At 38.4% G+C, this 21,621-nt stretch overlaps 1 protein-coding gene across 1 annotated transcript in view; it reads left to right on the forward strand.

Moving 5' to 3' along the window:
* Nucleotides 1-21,621, forward strand: part of PIEZO2 (piezo type mechanosensitive ion channel component 2) — a 503,470-nt gene that overhangs the window by 454,161 nt on the left and 27,688 nt on the right. Inside the window, exons 37-44 of the mRNA XM_045850410.1 lie at nucleotides 1,076-1,243; nucleotides 3,723-4,199; nucleotides 4,588-4,846; nucleotides 8,462-8,644; nucleotides 14,058-14,313; nucleotides 15,184-15,316; nucleotides 16,545-16,692; nucleotides 16,781-16,995. Coding sequence (XP_045706366.1) covers nucleotides 1,076-1,243; nucleotides 3,723-4,199; nucleotides 4,588-4,846; nucleotides 8,462-8,644; nucleotides 14,058-14,313; nucleotides 15,184-15,316; nucleotides 16,545-16,692; nucleotides 16,781-16,995 — 1,839 coding nt within the window. The remainder of the gene's footprint in view (nucleotides 1-1,075; nucleotides 1,244-3,722; nucleotides 4,200-4,587; nucleotides 4,847-8,461; nucleotides 8,645-14,057; nucleotides 14,314-15,183; nucleotides 15,317-16,544; nucleotides 16,693-16,780; nucleotides 16,996-21,621) is intronic.

Here is a 21,621-nt window from a genome sequence, read left to right on the forward strand (position 1 = left end):
TCACTTAATGAAAATGTTCAGCTTAGCAGTGTCAGCTGGGGAACCAGCCATCCTGTATCACAAAGGCCTGCTCTCCTGGGTCAGCCAAGTCATTAGTGTTCAGGTTGGAAGATCCATATTCCAGTAGTCACCTTCATAAGGCTCTTTGGAGTTAAGCTGTATGTCTGAACTGAAATTAATATCTATGTCATAACTGTATTTGGTTCTTCAGTAGCATCTAATTCCTGAGTCTACCATCATTCCCTCCCCAGTTGTCGCTTCACTGGGGAACAGGAGCTGAGGATTTTAGCCAATGGGTTCTCATCCTAATGATATCCATCCTGACCTAAAATATGATCCAGAAGATAAAATTTATTAGGCAAAATGAAAAGTTAACAGACAAAATGACCCTGCCATTGCTAGACTTCCTTTGTTGTTTTCTTTGTACCATTTTATTTCTCTCTCTTTTTCTTTTTGATGTTGGTTTATATCCAGTTGCATATCAAACCAGCATCTCTTCCACATGTAAGGCATCTGGTTTGGCTTCACTGAATATCACTTGGAAAATGCAGTGGAAAATTCAGTCTGTTGTGGTTATCCCTGAGTTTCCCGCTTTCATTTCAGAGACTGTGTTAAAAAAAAATGAAATTTTTTATATAAATTATACATGAGAAAATATTTCTTCTTAAGCAATTTGGGTACAAAATGCTCTCAACAAACTCAGGGAGCTCCAAATAAAGCACATTTTCCTCAGTTTAGAAAAATTCAGTTGCAAAGTTGTAACAATACGAATTCTCTATGAGAGAAGTGTGAGGACTTATAATTTTTCTGTCTTCATGTCCCACCCAGACAGTGACATCTCATAAGTTACCACTAGCCACTATATTTTGTTAAACCCAGTACTACTGTGTTTAATTGTCCTGCCAAAAAGGTCCTTCCCTGTCCTTGAGCCCCGCTATGGTGGTCGTCATTGTCAGTGGTGTTAGTGTCACGTGTGGTTTGCTGCATGGCAGTGTGTTGGTCGATTGATCCATGTGTAAACTGATTTACCACTGGTGTTTTAACACTGTGTCTCTGTAACTATTTGCGCTGCTAGCTGCTACACTGAAGCAACCATGCTGTTCTCAAGGCAGTCTACCCTTGATGATTTAGATGGACCAGAAACTATTCCTAAAACAAGTGAGCGGGCTCGACCTAGGCTCCGTAAAATGCTCAGCTTGGATATGTCCTCCTCATCAGCTGACAGTGGCAGTTTAGCATCAAGGTGCTTAACTTGTGCATGCTTTGTTCTATAATTTTATCATATTTCCCCCTTATGTCATTGCAAATATAAGTTTGTGTGATGTATGTTTTCTTTTTATTTTTATTTTAAGAATTTGCATGAATAACCAAAGCATAACCACCACCATTCCTGGGACATAGTAAGTTGTTCCCAGGGCAGTAGTCTAGCAAACTAACTGCTCTTTAGTTTTTGTCTGTTAGGAGTTTCTTAAAAACCCTTATTATAAACATTGTCTTCCATTTTGTAAGTATTTAACACTTTCATTTTCAAAGAAATAAGCATGTTTCATCCTTGATTGAGAGCTCATCTTGGCAGTCCTCACAGGGAAAAATGTGTCAGGAAACTTAGAATTTTTCTCATGACCTCATCAAAAGATATGTGCATTAGGAAAAAAATCTGAAAATGAGCCATATATGGTCATTTTTTGATACAGAATAGATCTGTCCACATTTTGTAAGTATAAAGCCAGAATATATTTTATGATTGATTCTTTAAAAGAATATTATTATGCAGTAGACTCTAACTTGTTTTGTTTGGAAAATATTACTTTGGGTTTAAGTTTTCTCATTAAATCCTACCACAAAATAATAATCATTTATAAATGAAGTTATTTGTATAAAATCCAAAAGCTCTTTTTTGAGTTGCTTCTGAATGGTCAGCAGGGGCACAGAAACATCAGCTACATTGTGTGCATCCTGACACCAAAATAATCCAATCCAAAATGAATTTCAATTTTGGCAAATCAGAGGGTTCTTCTGTTTTCTGGCAACTATATACTTAATACAGTGCTGCAGTGTTCTAGAACCTGGCAAAGATGGGAATGCCTTGGCCATTTGAGATGTCCTCCGGCAGACACATGCTATCTTATTCCACTTTGTTGATTCCTGAAGGCACCAGGAGTTACTGAATCCCTTTGGGGACAGACCAGATCCAAAACAATAGACAGCATTCCTGTCATTGGATATAGTGTAACTAGAAGTTAGAACTTTATTGAGATTAGTTCCAGTGGTCTGAAAATTCCCTGAGGTGATCAGTCAATTTCAGGGCCTCCTAAAAGGCTGCGTGTAATTAAGGTAAGTCTCAGCAAATAGCCAGTTTGGCTTGGTATTCCAACGGCTTTCTATATGATGTGCATGGTTAGGGCCAAAGCCCTGGGACTATTAAACACCTGAACCAGTACCAAAAATGCATGCTAATCTGGTTCTCCAGCCTTAAGCTTCAGCCAGTTCTCATCCATTCATTCCTATATTCATCAATATGTCTACACTGGAGTCGATGATAAGAAAAATGGGTACAATCCTTGCATTTGAGAAACTCAGTGTTTATGGACCCTAGCTGCCTATATATGCCCTTCAGATAACAGTGCATATTTCAGAATCTAACAAATTATAATTCTATATTCACAGATTCCATATCTCCAGATAATATTTGTACCTCTGCCCTTTGGGGGCTGGATGTGTCTGAGACAGACAATATTAAAAAGCATGCCATGAATTTTACTGGTATGGAAGTTCTATTTTTATTTCCAACTTTGCGTGGAACTGACAGACAAAGTTGGAAGATAAAACACGAAAGAAGAAGTGGAGGATGCAAGAGAAAAGAACAGAGTGTCAAAAAGTGAGAGTGAAGATAAGGGTAGAGAGCTGATAGAAAGTGAATACTAGAAGTGGAGCTGGCGGAAGAAAATCAGTGGAAGCAGCTGGGAGGAGAGAGAGAGTAGAGCAAGTGGCCCCAAGGAGAGATCACACTGCGGAGGGGAAAACAATAGGTATTTCCATGTGTAGACAAAGAGCTCAGGGGAGATGGTGAGGAGCTGAAGATGGTGAAAATTCAATGTAAGAAGGACCAATAAGAAAAAAGCAAAGGATGGAAAAACGGGGATAAGGAACAAATGTGATAGAAATGTGCCATTTTTTCTATAAAGCATGAAGTTATTTAGCCAATATTTTATCATTTCTACCATCCTCTTCTGGACCTGAGTGGGTCCCTTGCATAGCATTGAGTATAGAGCTTATCTTGGTCAACACCAACAGACCCAAACTAACAAAGCTTCTCATTTCCATATGCAACTTGCTTTAAAATATATATAATGGTAGGTATGCTATGCTACGTCTTGATTTAAAGATAACACTGGAACTCATGGCTGTGAATCTTGATATGATTTTTAAAGCCTCCATGTATAGGTAGATTTAACAGCTTGTGAGCCGTGTGACTTGCTCTCATTTTCAACCAGGTATGTGCACCATCAGCTTTTGCATTTAAGAAGGTGCTGTTTACAGTCTGCAGACCAGATATGAATATCCCAAAGGAACAAAGCAGAGGGAGGGGAAATCTGGTGTTTTAATTTTCTCACAAGCCTTGATGTTTTTATTTGGGAGTACTAAGAATGTGTCTTGAGAGTTTGAGACGATTCTCAGAAAGGCTAAGACCAGGGTCTGTGCCCATCCCTTTCTCCTGACAGTGAGCCCACGCAGTGTACCATGCTGTATTCACGCCAGGGAACCACAGAAACCATAGAGGAGGTGGAGACTGAGCAAGATGTGGAGGCCGAACAGGACGAGGAAGTGGGGGTCCAGGACACCAGCGATGAAAGCAGTGAGGCCGAGGTGGACATGGGGCCAGATGGACCAGAGGAGCACAAAGAAGAGGGGGAGGAAGAGGCACAGGAAACTGAGGAGACTGGGGAGTTCGAGGAGGCCGGCCTCACCCCAGACACTGAGTTGCCTCAATCCTCCGCCGAGGAGGGAGACGTGGAGGTCCCGCCATCCTACAGTAAGGCAGTCAGTTTTGAGCGCCTGTCCTTCGGCTCACAGGACAACTCTGCAGGCCCAAGTCGCATGGCGGTCAGCCCCGACGACAGCCGTTCCGACAGGCTGGAGTCCAGCATCTTACCGCCCCTGACTCATGAGCTGACGGCTAGTGAGCTGCTGGTGAACAAGTAAGAGCCTGCGGGCAGATTGAAGGAGCATGTTGGGATCATGCATCTAGGGATTAGTGTTTCCATACACTTGCTGTGGTCATAAGTAGAGAAAACTCACATGTTAAAAACGCCCACCTACATGTTTACAGCAACCAGGTGCAGTTTTCATTACTCATCATACTGCAAATACAAACCAAATTTCAGTACTCCTCACTGAATGGTAGAGGTAGCAAGAGCTGTCCATAGCCACTGCTCAGGTTTCTTTCTGTAACGTATTATTGGGGTTTTTTTCCCACAAGTAATTTGGTGACAAAGGAATTGGGGAAGGATAGAAAAGATAATGCAAAATAGAAATCAGTAATTTGGAGAAATTAAGATAAATTTATTATCATGTTTTTTCTAACAGGATGTTCCATGACGATGAACTTGAAGAGTCAGAGAAATTCTACGTTGGCCAGCCCCGGTTCCTGCTGTTGTTTTATGCCATGTACAACACTCTGGTGGCCCGCTCAGAAATGGTGTGCTATTTTGTGATCATCCTCAACCACATGGTCTCTGCCTCTGTGATCACCCTCGTGCTTCCCATTCTGATCTTCCTCTGGGCCATGCTGTCTGTCCCTAGGCCCAGCAGACGGTTCTGGATGATGGCCATTGTCTACACAGAGGTAGGCCTTGGATGGAACCTTCCTGTAGGTTGCTTTAGGCATTCAATCTAGGTTGGCCTGCCCTGACTGTCAGATAGTTTCACACAGAACCATCAGTTAGATGAATATTATTTTTTTAAAGATTTTATTTATTTATTTTTAGAGAGGGAAAGGAGAGAGAAAGAGAGAGAGAGAAACATCAATGTGCGGTTGCTGGGGGTCATGGCCTGCAACCCAGGCATATGCCCTGACTGGGAATCGAACCTGCGACACTTTGGTTCGCAGCCCGTGCTCAATCCACTGAGCTATGCCAGCCAGGGTGCTAGATGAATATTCTTAGATAAGTGATTATAACTAACAGTTATCTAGTGCTAATAATTGTATATATTTTCTTACATTTCACACCTCACACAAGATAGATGCTAATATCATTTCTATTTAATAGATAAGGAACCAGTTTAATAAGGTGAAATAATTGGACCAAAGTTACCCAGATGGTGAGAGGTCAGGCAGACTCCTGGAACCAGTTGTCTGTCCTGTGATATTAACCACTGAGATGATAGTGCTATGTAGAACCAAGCATAATGCTTGGGACCTGTGGGTGTCCTGTGAATGGATACTGAATTAAACAATGAAGTGCACATGTTGAATATAGTTTGATGCAACAAGGATATATCCCATTTTTAAACTTAGGCCAGTTTCCACATATCAAAACACAAAGTTATACAATAACCAACTTCAAAATCTGAACGACAGAAATGGAGAATCACCAGCCCAAATCACAGATGAGGGGATAAGAGACACTGCCCAATTATACCTGTTTTTATATACTGCCTTATTAAATATATGGAAGATCAAAAAGTCTCATGACCACCACAAAACTGAAAATAAAAGGGCCCCACCCTGGCTGGTGTGGCTCAGTGGATTGAGTGTGGGCCTTCGAACCAAAGCATCACCGGTTCCATTCCCAGTCAGGGCACATGCCTGGGTTGTAGGCCAGGTCCCCAGTAGCAGGGCGTGAGAGGCAACTACACATTGATGTTTTATTCCCTCTCTTTCTGCTTCCCTTCCCCTCTCTTTAAAAATAAGTAAATAAATTATTTTTTTAAAAAAAAGTAAAGAAAAGGGCCCTGAGTGGTGTGTCTCAGTTGGTGGGAGTATCATCCTATAGACTAAAATGTTGTGGATTTGATTCCCAGTCAGGGCAATTACCCAGGTTGTAGGTTTGACCCCCCAGTTGTGGCATGTACAAGAAGGCAACTGCTCAATGTTTCTCTCTCACATCCATCATGTTCTCCCTCTCCTCTCCTCTCCTCTCCTCTCCTCTCCTCTCCTCTCCTCTCCTCTCCCCTCCTCTCCCTCCCTCCCCTCCTCCCTCCCTCCTCTCCTCTCCTCTCCTCTCCTCGCCACTGAGAGGAGAGGAAGTGAAAAATGTCCTTGAATGAGGATTAAAAAAAAAAGAAAAGAAAAGGAAGCTCTATTTAGAAGGCTAATTTTCTTAACTGGCTCTTAAGGAAAGGTTTTCAATAACAATGGTACTTAATTCTTAAAGGTAATTACTTCTTTAAAAAATAGTACTCAGGATGGATGTACCATTAGAGTCTAGAATTTTTTCAGGTTTATAAGTAATTCAACAGTGATAAGAAAGTTATGTATAAAAATCTCAAAGTATTCAGTTTAAAGTATCAGTATCATGTATCTTACCTTCATAATAAAAATAAAAGAGGTAAAGCCAATATATCTATTACTTTAATTAGCCTGTCTATCGCAATCTTTCCAAAAGAATTATTCTTAAATATTACTTTTATTACTTCACTTCATGATTCAGGACATAAATGACTCCTTATTTACAAAATGGGTATATCCTGTAGTACCTATGTGGGAGGGAGTTTCTCACCTAGGAGTAAAGTAAGAGCAGATACTGAGAATATGGAAAAGAGAACAAGAGCTATTTATATATCCCCTTTTAGTTAAAAAATAAAATCTTCTTGGTTAAGTTAAATTTGGGTACTCCATTTTGGGGAGTGAAGAAGTGGGAAATTAAGTTAATGTTACTTCACTACACAATGTGGGCTATATACCAAAACTTGAACACTATGTGCAGAATGCAGAACACTATGAGAATGCCATGACAAGCTTTTTAAAAGAGAAAACCTATTTCCGTTTCTCAATGCCTCACAGACTGTTGTGGCAAATGGGAATGATGGGAACAAGAATGTCCCACAAGTGATACAAAACTGCATTAGAGACAACAGAGTTAGGTGGGTGTTGTGCCCCATGCAGCCCAGTGTGGTGGAAAGAGGTTAGATGCCACAGTGACTTCTCAGTTGAAGAGAACTTAGAGCTGAGTCTTAAGGGATGAGTGTAAAGTCACCAAAAGATGAAAAGCAAAGGGAATGCCAGTCTTTGGGAATAGCCCACATTAAAAAAACAAAGTCATAAGACAACCTGGCAAGTGCCCAGAATGACAGGTGGTTTATGATGGCTGGAAGGCAGACTTGAGTGGAGAGTGCAGCAGGAGGGAATGTCAACAGGGTTTATGCCCAGGACTCATCCCCTTTGTACTGAAGGATTTAAAGAGGTCCTTGACTAGACTGAATCTGTGTTTTTGCAAGTTTTTACACAGAATGAAAGTGGAGGCATGGAGACCAGCTAGGAAACTAATTTAACTGTCTAGGTTAGAAGTAATACAGTCTGAATGCAGTGACAAAGAGGTTAAAGATGAGTGGATAAATGAGGTTTTAATAATTGACTAAAACTAGTTAGGATGTGAGGGAGAATGGAAGAGGCAAGGATGACCTCCAGGTTTCTTTGGAATTTGGTATATGGGGATGTCACTCACTAAGAAACACAGAACTGTTCTTTGCAGAAGCTTAACTAAGAAGACAAGAGAGAGAAGAGATGAGCTAGAGGAAGACTCTAGGTCAAGAGAGGACTTTTAAAACTATTTTTAATGAATTTTATATATTGCTATAAAGGCCTAATGATATAGACCTTAGAGGTATGCTTAGATGAAACCCATCAATTTTCTCATTTGTCCTTTTCTCTCAACATACAATTCTCTACAATATTTATACATTTATACTAGCACTGCTGGCTGGTTTGTTTAATTTACTTTTATTTCTTTTTGAGAAAAAATTCCAGTGAGCAATAAAGTAGTGACAAGAAAGAGAATGGAGTAAAGTAAATATTTTGTATATGAAAAGTGGATGCTCATAAAAATTATAAATTAAAACAATACATAAAATAAAAAGGCATAAATGTTATTCAGTTCTTGTGTTCTAATTACCATATTTTAATAGCTGGATAATTATATATGTACCATTTTAATCAGTATAAATTAGCCTACTCCTCAAAAATAGAGAAAAGCATTTAAGCAGTATCATGGGTAACCTGACTGGCCCTGATGTATCTGTAATCAAAGGCATTCCTGAGGGTAAGATTTAGCTCCTGGTCTGAAGTTCATGGTCTATAAGAATGATAATGTGATCATTCCACATATTTTTGTGAATTCTTATCATCAAAAATGTGAAATGGATCTTTCTTAGTTTTTTTATATTGCATTTCTCCTATATGTGTAATTATTCTTACAAGGTCTTTTTTGTTTTGTTTTGCTTTCTTATCATCCATGTGTAGGTAACAATTGTGGTCAAGTATTTTTTCCAATTTGGGTTTTTTCCCTGGAATAAGAATGTGGAATTGAACAAGGACAAACCTTACCACCCACCTAATATTATAGGTGTGGAGAAGAAAGAAGGCTATGTTCTTTACGATCTCATTCAGCTCCTGGCTCTTTTCTTTCACCGATCAATTTTGAAGGTATGAGAAGTTAACAGTTAATCAGCACATGTTGATGAGTTCTGTTCCTGTAATATTCCTAGAGAATGTGAACATTAGTATTGGTGACAGTGCTGAGAGGCCAGTGGGTGATGTCTATTTCTATACTTTTTTAAAGACAAACAGTTATATTCATTTAGTGGACATTTTCTCCAATACTCTGTGCTCAATAATGGAACTTACAATAAATCTGGGAGCAAGTTTCTCCATATTTCTACCCTGGGTTGAACATATATAATAATTAATCCAATATGTGGGAATTGCTTGAATGATGTACAATAGCTTAATGCCTCATAAGCTAAATTCTACTAGCTTGAGCCAGAACATCAGAGAGCTAGAATTTGGAGTGGATCGCATTGCTTTTCATCTCCAGCGCAATCTCTACCTACCTTCTTCTAGTAGCATTACTTTTATTGAGTAATTTCTTGTCATGAACCTGTTGGCTTTACTGAGAGACTCTACATTAAAGGTCTAGTGAAGCCAATGCTGTGCTTTGCTTCCTGTTAAGCCTATTGTTGAGTAAGCCATTTATCACACCGCTCTGGGAAGACCTGCCCACAGGATAAAATGTCTCAGATCAGTAACTCTTGTCATCCTCCTGAGAAACTATGTGGGTTTTTTCCTTCTTATACACTATGAACTATAAGTTAAGCTTGTAAATATGTAAAATACATGACTCAATAATAAATATTAGAAATTATTGCATAGTACACATTTTATATGTTGATGTACCTGTTGTCACAACTTTACATTTTTCCTCTTTGAGTTTATTTCCTTTTATAAAATATTTCAATTTATTTTATCTAGTATCTTTATTAGTTTCTTTTTACAACAGGCTTGACCTAAGTTAACACATACACACATATACATAAATGCATAGATACAAATGTAACAGTGTTCAACTTCTGTCCTGTTCAGTGGCCTACTTCGAATTGGGTTCATCTGAATATACCTTAGGTCAAGATCTTAATTCTAGCTTCTGTCACCTTGCAAAGTGCCCAAGTCCCTAACCTTTCATTTTTTGGTAGTTTTACTTGGGTCATTGGGTTGTGGTTGGTTTGCAAAGGTATTTTATTCAAGGAAACCAGTTAACCAAAATTGAATTTGCCTGAAAGCTCCAGTTTTTCTGAATTAATCCAATTTATATTAATTTGATGAATTAATCTAGTTTATTAATTCTTCCTATGAATATATTAATGTATTAATCTTATAATGTTAGTTCTAGAAATTAGTGAAAATTTCAGCATTTAAAGCCCTTATAATGGGACTTCTGGCCAAGGTAGAGGCATAGGTAGATATACTTTGCCTCCTTGCACAACCAAAAGAAGGACAACAAATTTAAAAACAAAAAATAACCAGAACTACCAGAAAATCAAACTGTATGGAAGTCCAACAACCAAGGAATTTCTTAAAGGAAGAAACATTCATCCAGACCAATAGGAGGGGCAGAGATAAGCAGCCAAGCTGGAGAGGACACATGGCAAGGCACCACGTGGTGGGTGAGGCAGCGGCTGGCAGAGTAGTCAGTGCCACATTTGCATGTGGATAAACCAGGAGGAACAACGGTGAGTGACACAGACCACATAACCCAGGGTTCCAGGACAAGGAAAGAAAGCCTCAAAACCTCTGACTAAAAAAACCTGTGCAGGTTGCAGCAGTGGGAGAAACTCCCAGCCTCACATGAGAGTTTGTTGGAAAGACCCACAGGGCCCTAGAACATACACAAGACCACCTAGTAATCAGCACCAGAAGGTCCCAATTTGCTTGTGGGTAGCAGAGGAAGTGACTGAAAGCCAGATGATAGCTGAACAAGCAGCACTGTTCCCTCTCTGACCCCTCCCCAGTATACAGCTCACAACCCAGTATCAGGGCTTGCCCAACCCTTTCAAATACATAAGGTTCTGCCCCTTACAAAGTAACAGGCAAGCTAAGAAAAAAAAATATGGCCCAAATGAAAGAACAGATCAAAGCTCCAGAAAAAATACAACTAAGTGATGAAGAGATAGCTCCAGAAAAAATACAACTAAGTGATGAAGAGATAGCCAACCTATCAGATGCAGAGTTCAAAACACTGGTAATCGGGATGCTTACAGAAATGGTTGAGTATGGTCACAAAACAGAGAAAAAGTGAAGGCTATGAAAAGTGAAATAAAGGAAAATGTACATGGAGCCAACAGTGAAGGAAAGAAAACTGACTCAAATCAATGGTTTGGAACAGAAGGAAGAAATAAACATTCAACCAGAACAGAATAAAGAAACAAGGATTCAAAAAAAATGAATGATAGGAACATCTGACACAATTATAAATGTTCCAATATCTGAATCATAGGGGTGCCAGAAGGAGAAGAAAAAGAGCAAGAAATCAAAAACTTATTTGGAAAAATAATGGCGAACTTCCCCAATCTGATAAAGGAAATAGAGTTCCAGGAAGTCCAGGAAGCTTAGAGAGCCCCACAGAAGTTGAACCTAAGGAAGCACACACCAAGGTACATCATAATTACATTACCCAAGATGAAAGAAAAGGAGAGAATCTTAAAAGCAGCAAGAAAAAAGATGACAGTTACCTACAAAGGAATTCCCATAAGTGTCTCAGCTGATTTCTCAAAAGAAATCTTGCAGGAAAGAAGGGGCTGGAAAAAAAGTATTCAAAGTCATGAAAGACAAGGTCCTACATTCAGGAAGACTATCCAGCAAAGCTTTCATTTAGAATGGAAGGGCAGATAAAGTGCTTCCTAGATAAGATCAAGTTAAAGAAGGTCATCATCACCAAGCCCTTATATGAAGTGTTAAAGGGACTTATCTAAGAAAAAGAAGATCAAGAATATGAACAGTAAAATTACAACAAACTCAAAACTATCAATGACCAAACCTAAAAAACAAAAACAAAAGCAAAAACTAACTGAGTAAACAATTAGAACAGGGACAGATTCACAGAAATGGAGATCACATGTAGGGTTATCAGTGGGGAGGGGGAGGGGAGAGTGTGGAAGAAAAGGTACAGGGAATAAGAAGCATAAATGGTAAGTACAAAATAGACAGGGGAGGTTAAGAATAGTATGGGAAATGGAGAAGCCAAAGAACTTATATGTATGACCCATGGATATGAACTAAGACCATGGAATGCTAGTGCGAGCGAGAGTATAGGGCAGAGAAAAATAAAGGGGAGAGAAAGAAATGAGACAACTGTAGTAGCATAATCAATGAAATATATTTAAAAACTAAGTAAATAAATCTATTACAATGGTATAACTTTGGCCACATTATAATTATCTTGCAACTTTTGTATCTTTTTCATGTCATTTAAAAATTTTTACAAACCTCGAGACATTTTTACTATTCTTTATCAATAGTAAATTGTTTACTGCTACAATTTTATATTTAAAGTATATAATAAACAAAATTTGGTGTTTTGTATTGATATACTTAGCCTGATTTCTTCTTTGAAAATTCCATTTACATGGTGAATATATATGAGATTTGAGGTACTGGTATAATACTGAAATTTCAGATGATATGAAAAATACTTTTTGAAATGATAAATCTTTTTGTAAGAAGACCAAACTACCCTACAGCTTTTAGGGGGGGAAACTATTATAGAAAGTGGCAATGGAAACCAATGAAAACTATGTAGAAATTTGAAAAGTGATTATTTAGTATTAATTGCTACAATTTTATAAATAATTAGAAGAATTAATAAACTTAAATATACTACTAAGAAAGTAGGAAAAGGAACTAAATATATTAAAATGTTGGCAAAAGACAAAACAACTTCTAAAATGATTTGAAAGAAATCAGTGTAAACCGGCAAATCCTATTATGAACACCTAAAATGTTTGTTTATAAGAGTATATTCATTTAATATATTTAAAATAGTATATCTATAAACAAATATTTAAATAATACATAAATTAGGTGACTTTGTCTTTAAATGAATTAATCATTCTCTGAGTTGATTTTTGACCAACTGATTTTCGGTCAGTTGGTCTGGAGCCCTTATCCCCTAAAGTATGTGTGAGAGGGAGGACTGGCCAAGGTCTTGGGGAATAAACCAGAGCCTGGCAGTCCTGGCACTAGGGAGGTAGTGAGCTCACTGGGGAACTTTGTCCGAGAGCAGCAAAATCATCATAAGGGTGACTTACTGTCCAGGGGCATCTTGCTCCAGCAAGGCCCTGCTTTTGTCATCCTCCTTTTCTGCTGTCATTCCTCTCTCTCTTTATTAGTACCTTTTATCTCATTTCCCTAAAGCAAAACCCAGGCTCTGCAGAATGCATCATAATCTCTGTATCACGTGCAGGCCAAGATTTTTTGAGTATAGTATTTGCAGCTCTGTTTCTGATTCAGCCATTCAAAGATTTTTGGGACTATGCATCTGCTTAGGACTACTCGGCTTTGGTGTCTTGGTTGGGACCAACGAGGCTTGGGTGAGAATCAGGTCCATGAGGCTTTGGAAGTGCTCCCTTTTGCCACGTGGAGGGTGCTGGGAGGACTGTGAGCATTTGTGGAGAACTTTAGTTTGTGTTATTTCAAATGAATAATAAATTCCTTTCCTTCTCACTGATCTCTGGTATTAAGAGACATCTTTCCTCAGGCAGTGGGCAAAACAAACCCAGATAGGTGGGGAGGAACCCCCTGTAGACTGTAACAGTTTTTGATTCAAGGATTCAGATCTTGTTATACAGCCTTGGGGAGGGACAGCATTGTTATTCAAATACAGACATTTGGTAAACATGGGGCAATGGGACTAAATTCACCAACTGATACTTCAAGTTGATACTTGGACTACTAGTTTTAAAGCATAAAGAGATGTAATCTAAAAAGCACTTTTGCTCAAGGAACAAGTCAAGTGATTATAATTTCACCTTTTCTCCATTTGTCAAACATCACCTGTCTCCATCAAATTAATTAGCCAAACTCTTATCACCTACACCCACCCATCTCCACTCTACTAGGACCATATAAAATTATAGATAATAAGCTTTCATAGAATCCCTCTTCTGTCTTGGTTTTCTAATCTTTTTTTATTTCAGCTTTATTGAGGTATAATTGACAAATAAAATTATAAAATGCTTAAACTGTACATTGTGGTGATTAGATAAATGATTACATTGTGAAAGGTGATTACATTGTGAAAGGATCCCCCTATCTACTTAATTAATACACTCATCACCTCACATACTAATTTTTTTTAACCAGAACATTTAAGTTCTACTCTTTTTACAAATTTCAGTTACATAGTAACAAATAATATTACAGTGTTATCAACTATACTCATTCTGTTTTACCTTTGGTTTTCTAGTCTTGGGGGACAGTTTGTTGGATGAGATACTGTAGAGCAGAATACCAGGTCTCTCATTTGAAATGGCAATCTGAATTCTCCCTTCCCATGCTTTCTCAGTGCCATGGCTTATGGGATGAAGATGACATGACTGAAAGTGGCACCAACAAGGAAGAATCAGATGATGAGCTGTCTGCCAGTCATGGCAGAAGGGCCTCCTCTGATTCCCTGAAATCCATCAACCTGGCTGCATCCACAGAGTCAGTGCACGTGTCCTTCCCTGAGCAGCCGACAGCCGTCCGGAGGAAGCGTTCTGGCAGTAGCTCCCAGATATCTGACAGATCCACTAGCTTTTCTTCAAATAGGTCCCAAAGAGGTACCCCTGGGCTGGAAACACACCCTGAGGTGTTTCGTTTTTCTGATGCTTGTGTGCTTGTGTGCTTGAGGCAGGGGAGTCTGTTAGATGCTATCAAGGAGGCAGATATTGTGATGTGAAAGGAAAGTGCTTTGAAATCAGACCCAAATGCAAATCCTGGCTCAGCTGCATGCATCATGTGGGGCAGTCACATCGTTGCTCCAAATGTGTATTCCTTCTGAAACTTACCAAAAACTGTGTTGTCATGCCTTGCATAATGACTTTTCGATCAATGATGGACTGCATATACAACAGTGGTGTATCATATGGCCCAGGGGTGTAGTAGACTGTACCATCTAGATTTATGTACCCTCTATGTTGTTTGCACAACCATGAAATTGCATACTAACACATTTCTCAGACTGTACCTCCAATTAACTTATAATTAATTAATTGGGGTATGACTATATTCATCTTCAGAATGTACCTTTCAGGCAGATACTAGAAGGCCATGTTATGTTAATTTCACAGTTACAGAAATTGAGACATGATAAAAGGGATGGGTCATCGACCCAATCTGAAAAACCTGCAACCTAGGACCTCATTCAGCACAATAAAAGCTGCTCTTCCCATGCATTTCTTCCTGGGACAAAGATCACATAACAATCCAGGAAGGAGTCAGCATTGGACATAAAAACCTACACATGTGTTTTACTGCAGAAGCAGAGTTGAGAAAGCAGATTCCAAATTTTCAGTCACTATTCTTACATGTATGTGTGTTCTTCCCTCTGAAACAGTATCCCTCTGCCCTGTGGAGCCCAGGGACTCCTGTGATATACATGTCAATAAGCCCACACCTCACAGTGCATCTTGATTTCTTTTTATTTCTAGGCAGCACGAGCACTAGAAACAGCAGTCAAAAAGGGAGCAGTGTTTTGAGCATCAAGCAAAAAAGCAAAAAGGAATTTTATATGGAAAAGCTTCAAGAACATTTAATCAAAGCAAAAGCATTTACCATAAAGAAGTGAGTCCATGCAAACACTTGGGTTATGGGGTTTTTTAGGCCTGAGGAACTTTGGGAAATAATTAATAACAATTATTTCATATGTACCAGGAGTGAAGAACAGAGAAGTGGCTCTCAGGTTACAAATATCATCTTTTTAAGGGAGAAAAAAATAACACATTATTATATTGTTTTTAAAGATCACTTTTCAATAATGAGATTTATTTTTATATTCATTGAATTTATAAATACACATTTTTTATTTGAATAGGATAAATAATTTCAGAAGCTCACAGTATGTAATTCCAGGCTTTATCAAGGAAACGTTTACTGGACAGAGAGGAATTTGATGCAAAAGCTGGAAGGGCCTTAGACATACTCTCATTCTAGAGAGGGGAAACTGAGGCACGTGGTGGAGAAATGTTGTGACCATTACCATGTAGTTGGCCTCCAGTAAAACTCACAGGTTCTTCCCAAGTGTCAGGGATGCAGACAAGCAGCAGATGCGGAGGCAAAGTAGAAGAAAATGCAGCAGGGCTGGTCCTGAATATGGGACCCAGCCAAGAGGGTCATCCACACCTGAAGAGGGCCTTGAATTGAAGGTAAAACCCAGAGCACAGTAAAGATAGGGCAGAGGCTGGACAGACAAGCCAGAGCCAAGAGGACACAGTAACAAAGGACAGAGCAAGGTGAGCTGAAAAGCTCAGGGCAGTACCTGGGAACCATGAGAGGCCTAGAACCCAAAAAGGGGAGGGGTAGGGTTGCCTAATGATGTCCTGGTATCCATCTGGTCAACCCTTCAGATCTAAGACCTCATGTATTCCCATTTATTTCTCACCCCAGTCCTGTGCCTCAGTCTTACTATCACCTTCATTTTACAGAAGAGAAAATGAAAACATGGAGAGTTAAGTAGCATGTTTAAGTTCTCACAGGAGGAGAGCAATTGAATCAGTTGATAAACCAGGCACCTAAATTTCAGAGCATTGTATCACTTGATTATGTATCAGTCAAGAGACAAGGTTTGTGGTCTCCACCAGCAAAAAGGGTTGTAGTGCCTGCCTTGGCAATGAACTTGTATATACTCTGTTGAAGCAGGAGCCATCCCCCAGAAGGACTGTCCTGAAGCTGAGAGAGGGAGGTCCAATCTGGCTCAAAAGAGGAATGCAGAGGAACAGAATGATTGTGGTATCTGGCCATTTCTTCACTTGTGCCTCTCCTGAAGCCAGCGGGTGGGGTCTCTGTTTTTCAGGACTCTGCAAATATATGTGCCTATCAGAGAGTTCTTCTACAACCTCATCCACCCAGACTATAGTGCTGTAACTGATGTGTATGTGCTTATGTTCCTGGCTGACACTGTTGACTTCATCATCATTGTCTTTGGCTTTTGGGCCTTTGGGGTAGGTAAAGGCCACCAAATTACAATAACTAATAATGATACTGTCCTGTGAAACACCACTCAGGCCTGAACCTGTTGTCTCTTCCCAGAAACACTCAGCAGCAGCAGATATCACCTCTTCACTGTCTGAGGACCAAGTCCCTGGGCCATTTCTGGTGATGGTCCTCATTCAGTTTGGAACCATGGTGGTAGACAGAGCACTGTACCTCAGGAAGACTGTATTGGGAAAGGTCATTTTTCAAGTCATTCTTGTTTTTGGAATTCACTTCTGGATGTTCTTCATCTTGCCTGGTGTGACTGAGAGGTAAGATCTTTAAAAATTGGAGCCATGGGCCCATTTTAATGCAAACATATATGATAAAGTTATGTATCACCACAACAAAATCACCAGGTACAGAAAGAGGCATGGCAAAGCTGCTTCACACATAGGAAATGTTAGAGGTTGTAATCACTATTAAATTCAGTATAGATCCAAAGAATGAATGGATTCCCCAAAAATGTTTTTATTGCATGTTCATATATATTCATAAAAATAGGGTTTTCAGAATAAGAGAGGTGACAACCTTAAGCATCAGAGCAAACCTAGGATCATTATGTTGTGATTGTTTCTGCACCTTAGTACAGCAATTTTCAGCTGGTGTGCTGCAACACAACAGTGTGGCACAAGAATTTTTAAAACATACAATACTTGACTATTTAGTCAGAGACATTTAATCTCTTTTCCCTTCTATTGTAAATTAAAAAATGAGAACTTTCAACATAATAATGGCTGTCTGATGTGAGTTAATAAAAATTATAGCTAATATTTTGTCAGGCAAAAAATATATATTTTTTTGCTGTGCAGCAGAATTTTAGTAATTAGTTTATATGTGCTATCAGATGAAAAAGATTGAAAATTGCTACCTTAGTAGATACAGAAATGAATTGGGACATGATCTTAGGATAAGAGTACCTGAGACTGACGTATGAGAAGTGAATGCAAAAGAATATAGACTGTTTAACTGATAGAAAAAAATCTAGCAGATGGTGGGGACAGATGATATAGTTTCTGCCACAAATGGTACAAGTGAGGGGTAAACATAACATTTGAAAAGTGCCTGGCAAACTCAGCCCCCAGAGAAGGAAAAGTGCAGACCCATGAGGCCATGACACTGCTGCTCTTATCACAACTCTTGCTGCTGGTCAAGATGGGTTGGAGATGGGAGGTTTAAAAAGAGTAGCCTAAAGTTTGGTAAGGAAAGGCCTGGTAAGATCCTAGGAGGCTGCTAATACCATTTTTCCCTCCATCACCTTAAACCCTAAGCATCTTCTGTGTTGACCTTCTTCAGTTCTCCAAGGGCACCACGTCCTCCCAAATCTCAAAGCCCTTCTGCTCCCTCCTCTCCTCTCCCATCTCTAACCCACAGTACCTCTTATCCACCATTCTTTAGATCTGTCACAATGTCACATTTCCCAGGTCTCCTCTCCCCAAGCCACCACCCAAAATAATACTTGGGGCAGATTTGGTGTTTAATGCATGAACAGATGAATGTGTCAATTGATAACAGAAAAGCAAAGGACACAGCTATAAACAGGAACTATCAGTTCTCTTAAGTAATAAAAATATATGGTCCACAAAAGGGGAACATGGAGGTGCCCACATAATGTAATAGGAATGATATTTTTAATAAACATATCATTAAAAGTCTTTTTATGTGCAACATTAATTTGATCTTATACATCAGAGTCATTTAATAATGACACCTTATGAATAACATGTTGGTGAGGCTGGCTAATACTATTTGTTTGGAAGTGTGAATAGAAAGTAATAAAAATAGATTTTACTTGTGTGGCTCATAAACTGGCTCAAATGTAATTCCTAATGAGGAAATCCAAATCTGTTCTAACAATGCTGAAGCTAAATGTCCTTTCTAACCTGAATGTTTAGGCTCTTTTTGACTTTAGCATAACAATTATTACTTTGTAATAACTAATAGCAATGAAAAATATTTTAAAAGTAAAAATGAAATCAAGATCCTTTTTCTTGAGTCTAAATTAGAACTAACTAAATAAGTTACCTCGAAGACTCCCAGTAGCCCAGTATGTCTCCTGTTCCACACTTCATTTTGGAAAAGTAAACATATCTCATGTGATAAAAATAATTCAGATTAAAGCAAGCAGTTTGTAAAAATATTAGAATTTGCTCATGAAAATGTTATAAATTTTATTTGTTAGTTTTTAAATTAGAATAAATTTTCTATAAATATTTAGTTATAGCTATCTCTCAACTCAGAGAAATAAACCAAATTCAGCTCCCATGGTAGAAGGATGATCAATGTTGACATTTAAAAGCATCAAATAGGTAATGTCTACCAGACCTCATAGAAACTCCTATTTTCAAAGCAGAAAGAGATCTTAAAAAGATTTCTAGACCTACTGTATAATTTCACAAATTAATATAGGTGAAACCCAAACAGAAGGTTGATCTCCCTAAAGTCATTCAGCTAATTATTGGTGAGACCAGATCAGAATCCCAGGCCTCTTGGCCCCTACTGTACACTGTACCTACTGTATACTACACCCCACCCCTCATGGGAGGCATTCTGTACTTGATTTCAAGTATGTCTTTTAAATTAACAAAGCTTACTATTTCATTGTGCGGTGTCAAAGGATTTGACTATTTTAATCCCAGGAGAGAGCTCCAGAGCACAGATGTCTGCTACATTCTTACACAGAAGCCTCCAGAGCAACTACTGCTTCCAGAAATACAGCAATGGTGAAGGTGCAGAGATTCACATTAGTGGGATCAATCACTAAATAGTTTCATTGCTCCTGCCTGTATTAGTTTGCTATTGCTACTGGAACAAATTAGTACACCCTTAGGGCTTAAAACAATACAAACTTATCATCTTACAGTTTTGTAGGTCAGGAGCTTGGTACAGGTCTCACTTGACTAAAACCAAGGTATTGGCAAGACTGCACTTCTTTCTAAAGATTCTAGGGGAGAAGCTTCCAGATGTGTCCACATTTCTTGGCTCACAGCCCCTTCCTCCATCTTCCAAACCAGCAACAAAGGGTCCAATTCTTTTTTCATTGCACTTCTCTGACTCTTCCATTGTCAAATCTCCTTCTGACCATAGCTGAAAAAAATTCTTTCCCTTTAAAGATTCATTGATTAGATAGGGCTCACCTGGATAATCTAGGATGTTCTCTTAATCTCTCTTAAGGTCCTTAACCTTAAACCCATCCGCAAAGACCTCTGGCCATGTAAGGTAACATATTCATAGGTTCTGGAGATTGGGACATGCATATCTTTGCAGGGGTGCCATTATTCTATGTACCACATATTCTACCAGGCTTTCATAGAGATTAACAGCATGGAAACAATACCTTCCAAATAAAATATAGCTGAAATGTTTGTTGTAATGACTCAATGAATGAAAGCTTCTCCTCTGGTGACTTACAATCATGCATATTCAATTCAATTTCACATTTATTGAGCACCTACTGTGTCTAAGGAAGTAAACCAGGTGAAGAGGGTATGACAGCAGCATGAATATAGCATGGACTCATCCCTATGTGGGAAGGCCCACACAATGGGCTCCCAGGGTGCATGGCAGTATGATAATCACTAAACCTATGACCACAGAGATCATTTCTCTGCTGGATCTCATCTTTGAGCCTCACCTGATGGCCATTTCTAATGCGACAGATTGTCCTATGTTTATTTGGGGATATTTAATTCAAGATATATTAAGATTAGTAAACTTTTGCTCTTCATTAACAGCATATCAGTGACAAGATAATCTTTTAACATTTCAAATTATACTGCCATTACTTAATATCCAAAATTCATTTTTCCTCCTTCAAATATTATTATTGAAAATTTAATTCATTATTATGAAAATAAAACATTTATCAATAGCCATATTGCCTAAGGCATTTAAAAAAGAATAAAAGGAAAATAGATTAGGAGTCTTTTAAGATATACAGATGAAAATTATAGTATTGAACATCAGAGTGCTCCAATATCTTGAATAATTAATCTGATAAATGGCCTTTTCTGTGTATACACCATTATTGAGTCCACAAACATCCAGGGGGTGTCTGAAGTTTAGAAAGCACTGTGGAGTAGGTACTGTGGGAGTCATAGAGATAACTCTAGCCTCTAGCAATAAAACATGTAGAGACCACAAAAAAAATCTTCCAGTGTAAGACAGCATTAATGTCCCTAGTTAGATTTAACATGATTACTTCAGGAACTACAGATTAACTACTACTTATTCCAAATTGACACATTTTAAGGTTGTAGGAGGGGAAAATTATCTAATGAGTAAACATGTGTTGGTCCTTTCATAAGAAATAGAAGGCAACACAGTTTTATGTCTTGAACTATAATTTTGATAGGTATAGAAGAATTCTTCCCCATGCCAATTCCACATCAGTGACCTGTAAAATCTAAGGGCATGTCCCAGGAGAGCTAAAAGGATATTCTCTCTGAATATTCTCCAAAAACAGTTTCTAGAAAGAGTGAGGGAATGAATAGTTGATGTGAGGCCTCCGTAGAGTATCTGATATTTTAATTAATGACTTGTCGAGTGTTAGGTCATGGTCAAACATAAATAGTTAAATTAATTCATTAGGTTCTGAAATAAACAAAGCTGGATTTTTTAATAGAGGAGACATTTATAAGCAATATTTTTTAGTTCTTCAGCTGTTGAGATCTATGTAGCAAAACTTAGGTCCCCTAGATATATAGGCCAATGCACTCCTGGCTTATTCTTGGATCTTGTCAACTAAATATTAGCTATTTCCAATTTAAAAATAATATATTTTCTTTTAATAACAAAATTAAAAGTTAATAAGATGATCCAAAATACAATATTAAGAGTAATACACTGTTTGCATTTAAAAATTCAAATATTTCTCTTAATTTAAACACAGGGAAGAT

This window comes from Phyllostomus hastatus, unplaced genomic scaffold (assembly GCF_019186645.2).
Source record: "Phyllostomus hastatus isolate PE091 unplaced genomic scaffold, TTU_PhHast_1.1 phas_contig_80, whole genome shotgun sequence".
Taxonomy (NCBI): Eukaryota; Metazoa; Chordata; class Mammalia; order Chiroptera; family Phyllostomidae; genus Phyllostomus; species Phyllostomus hastatus.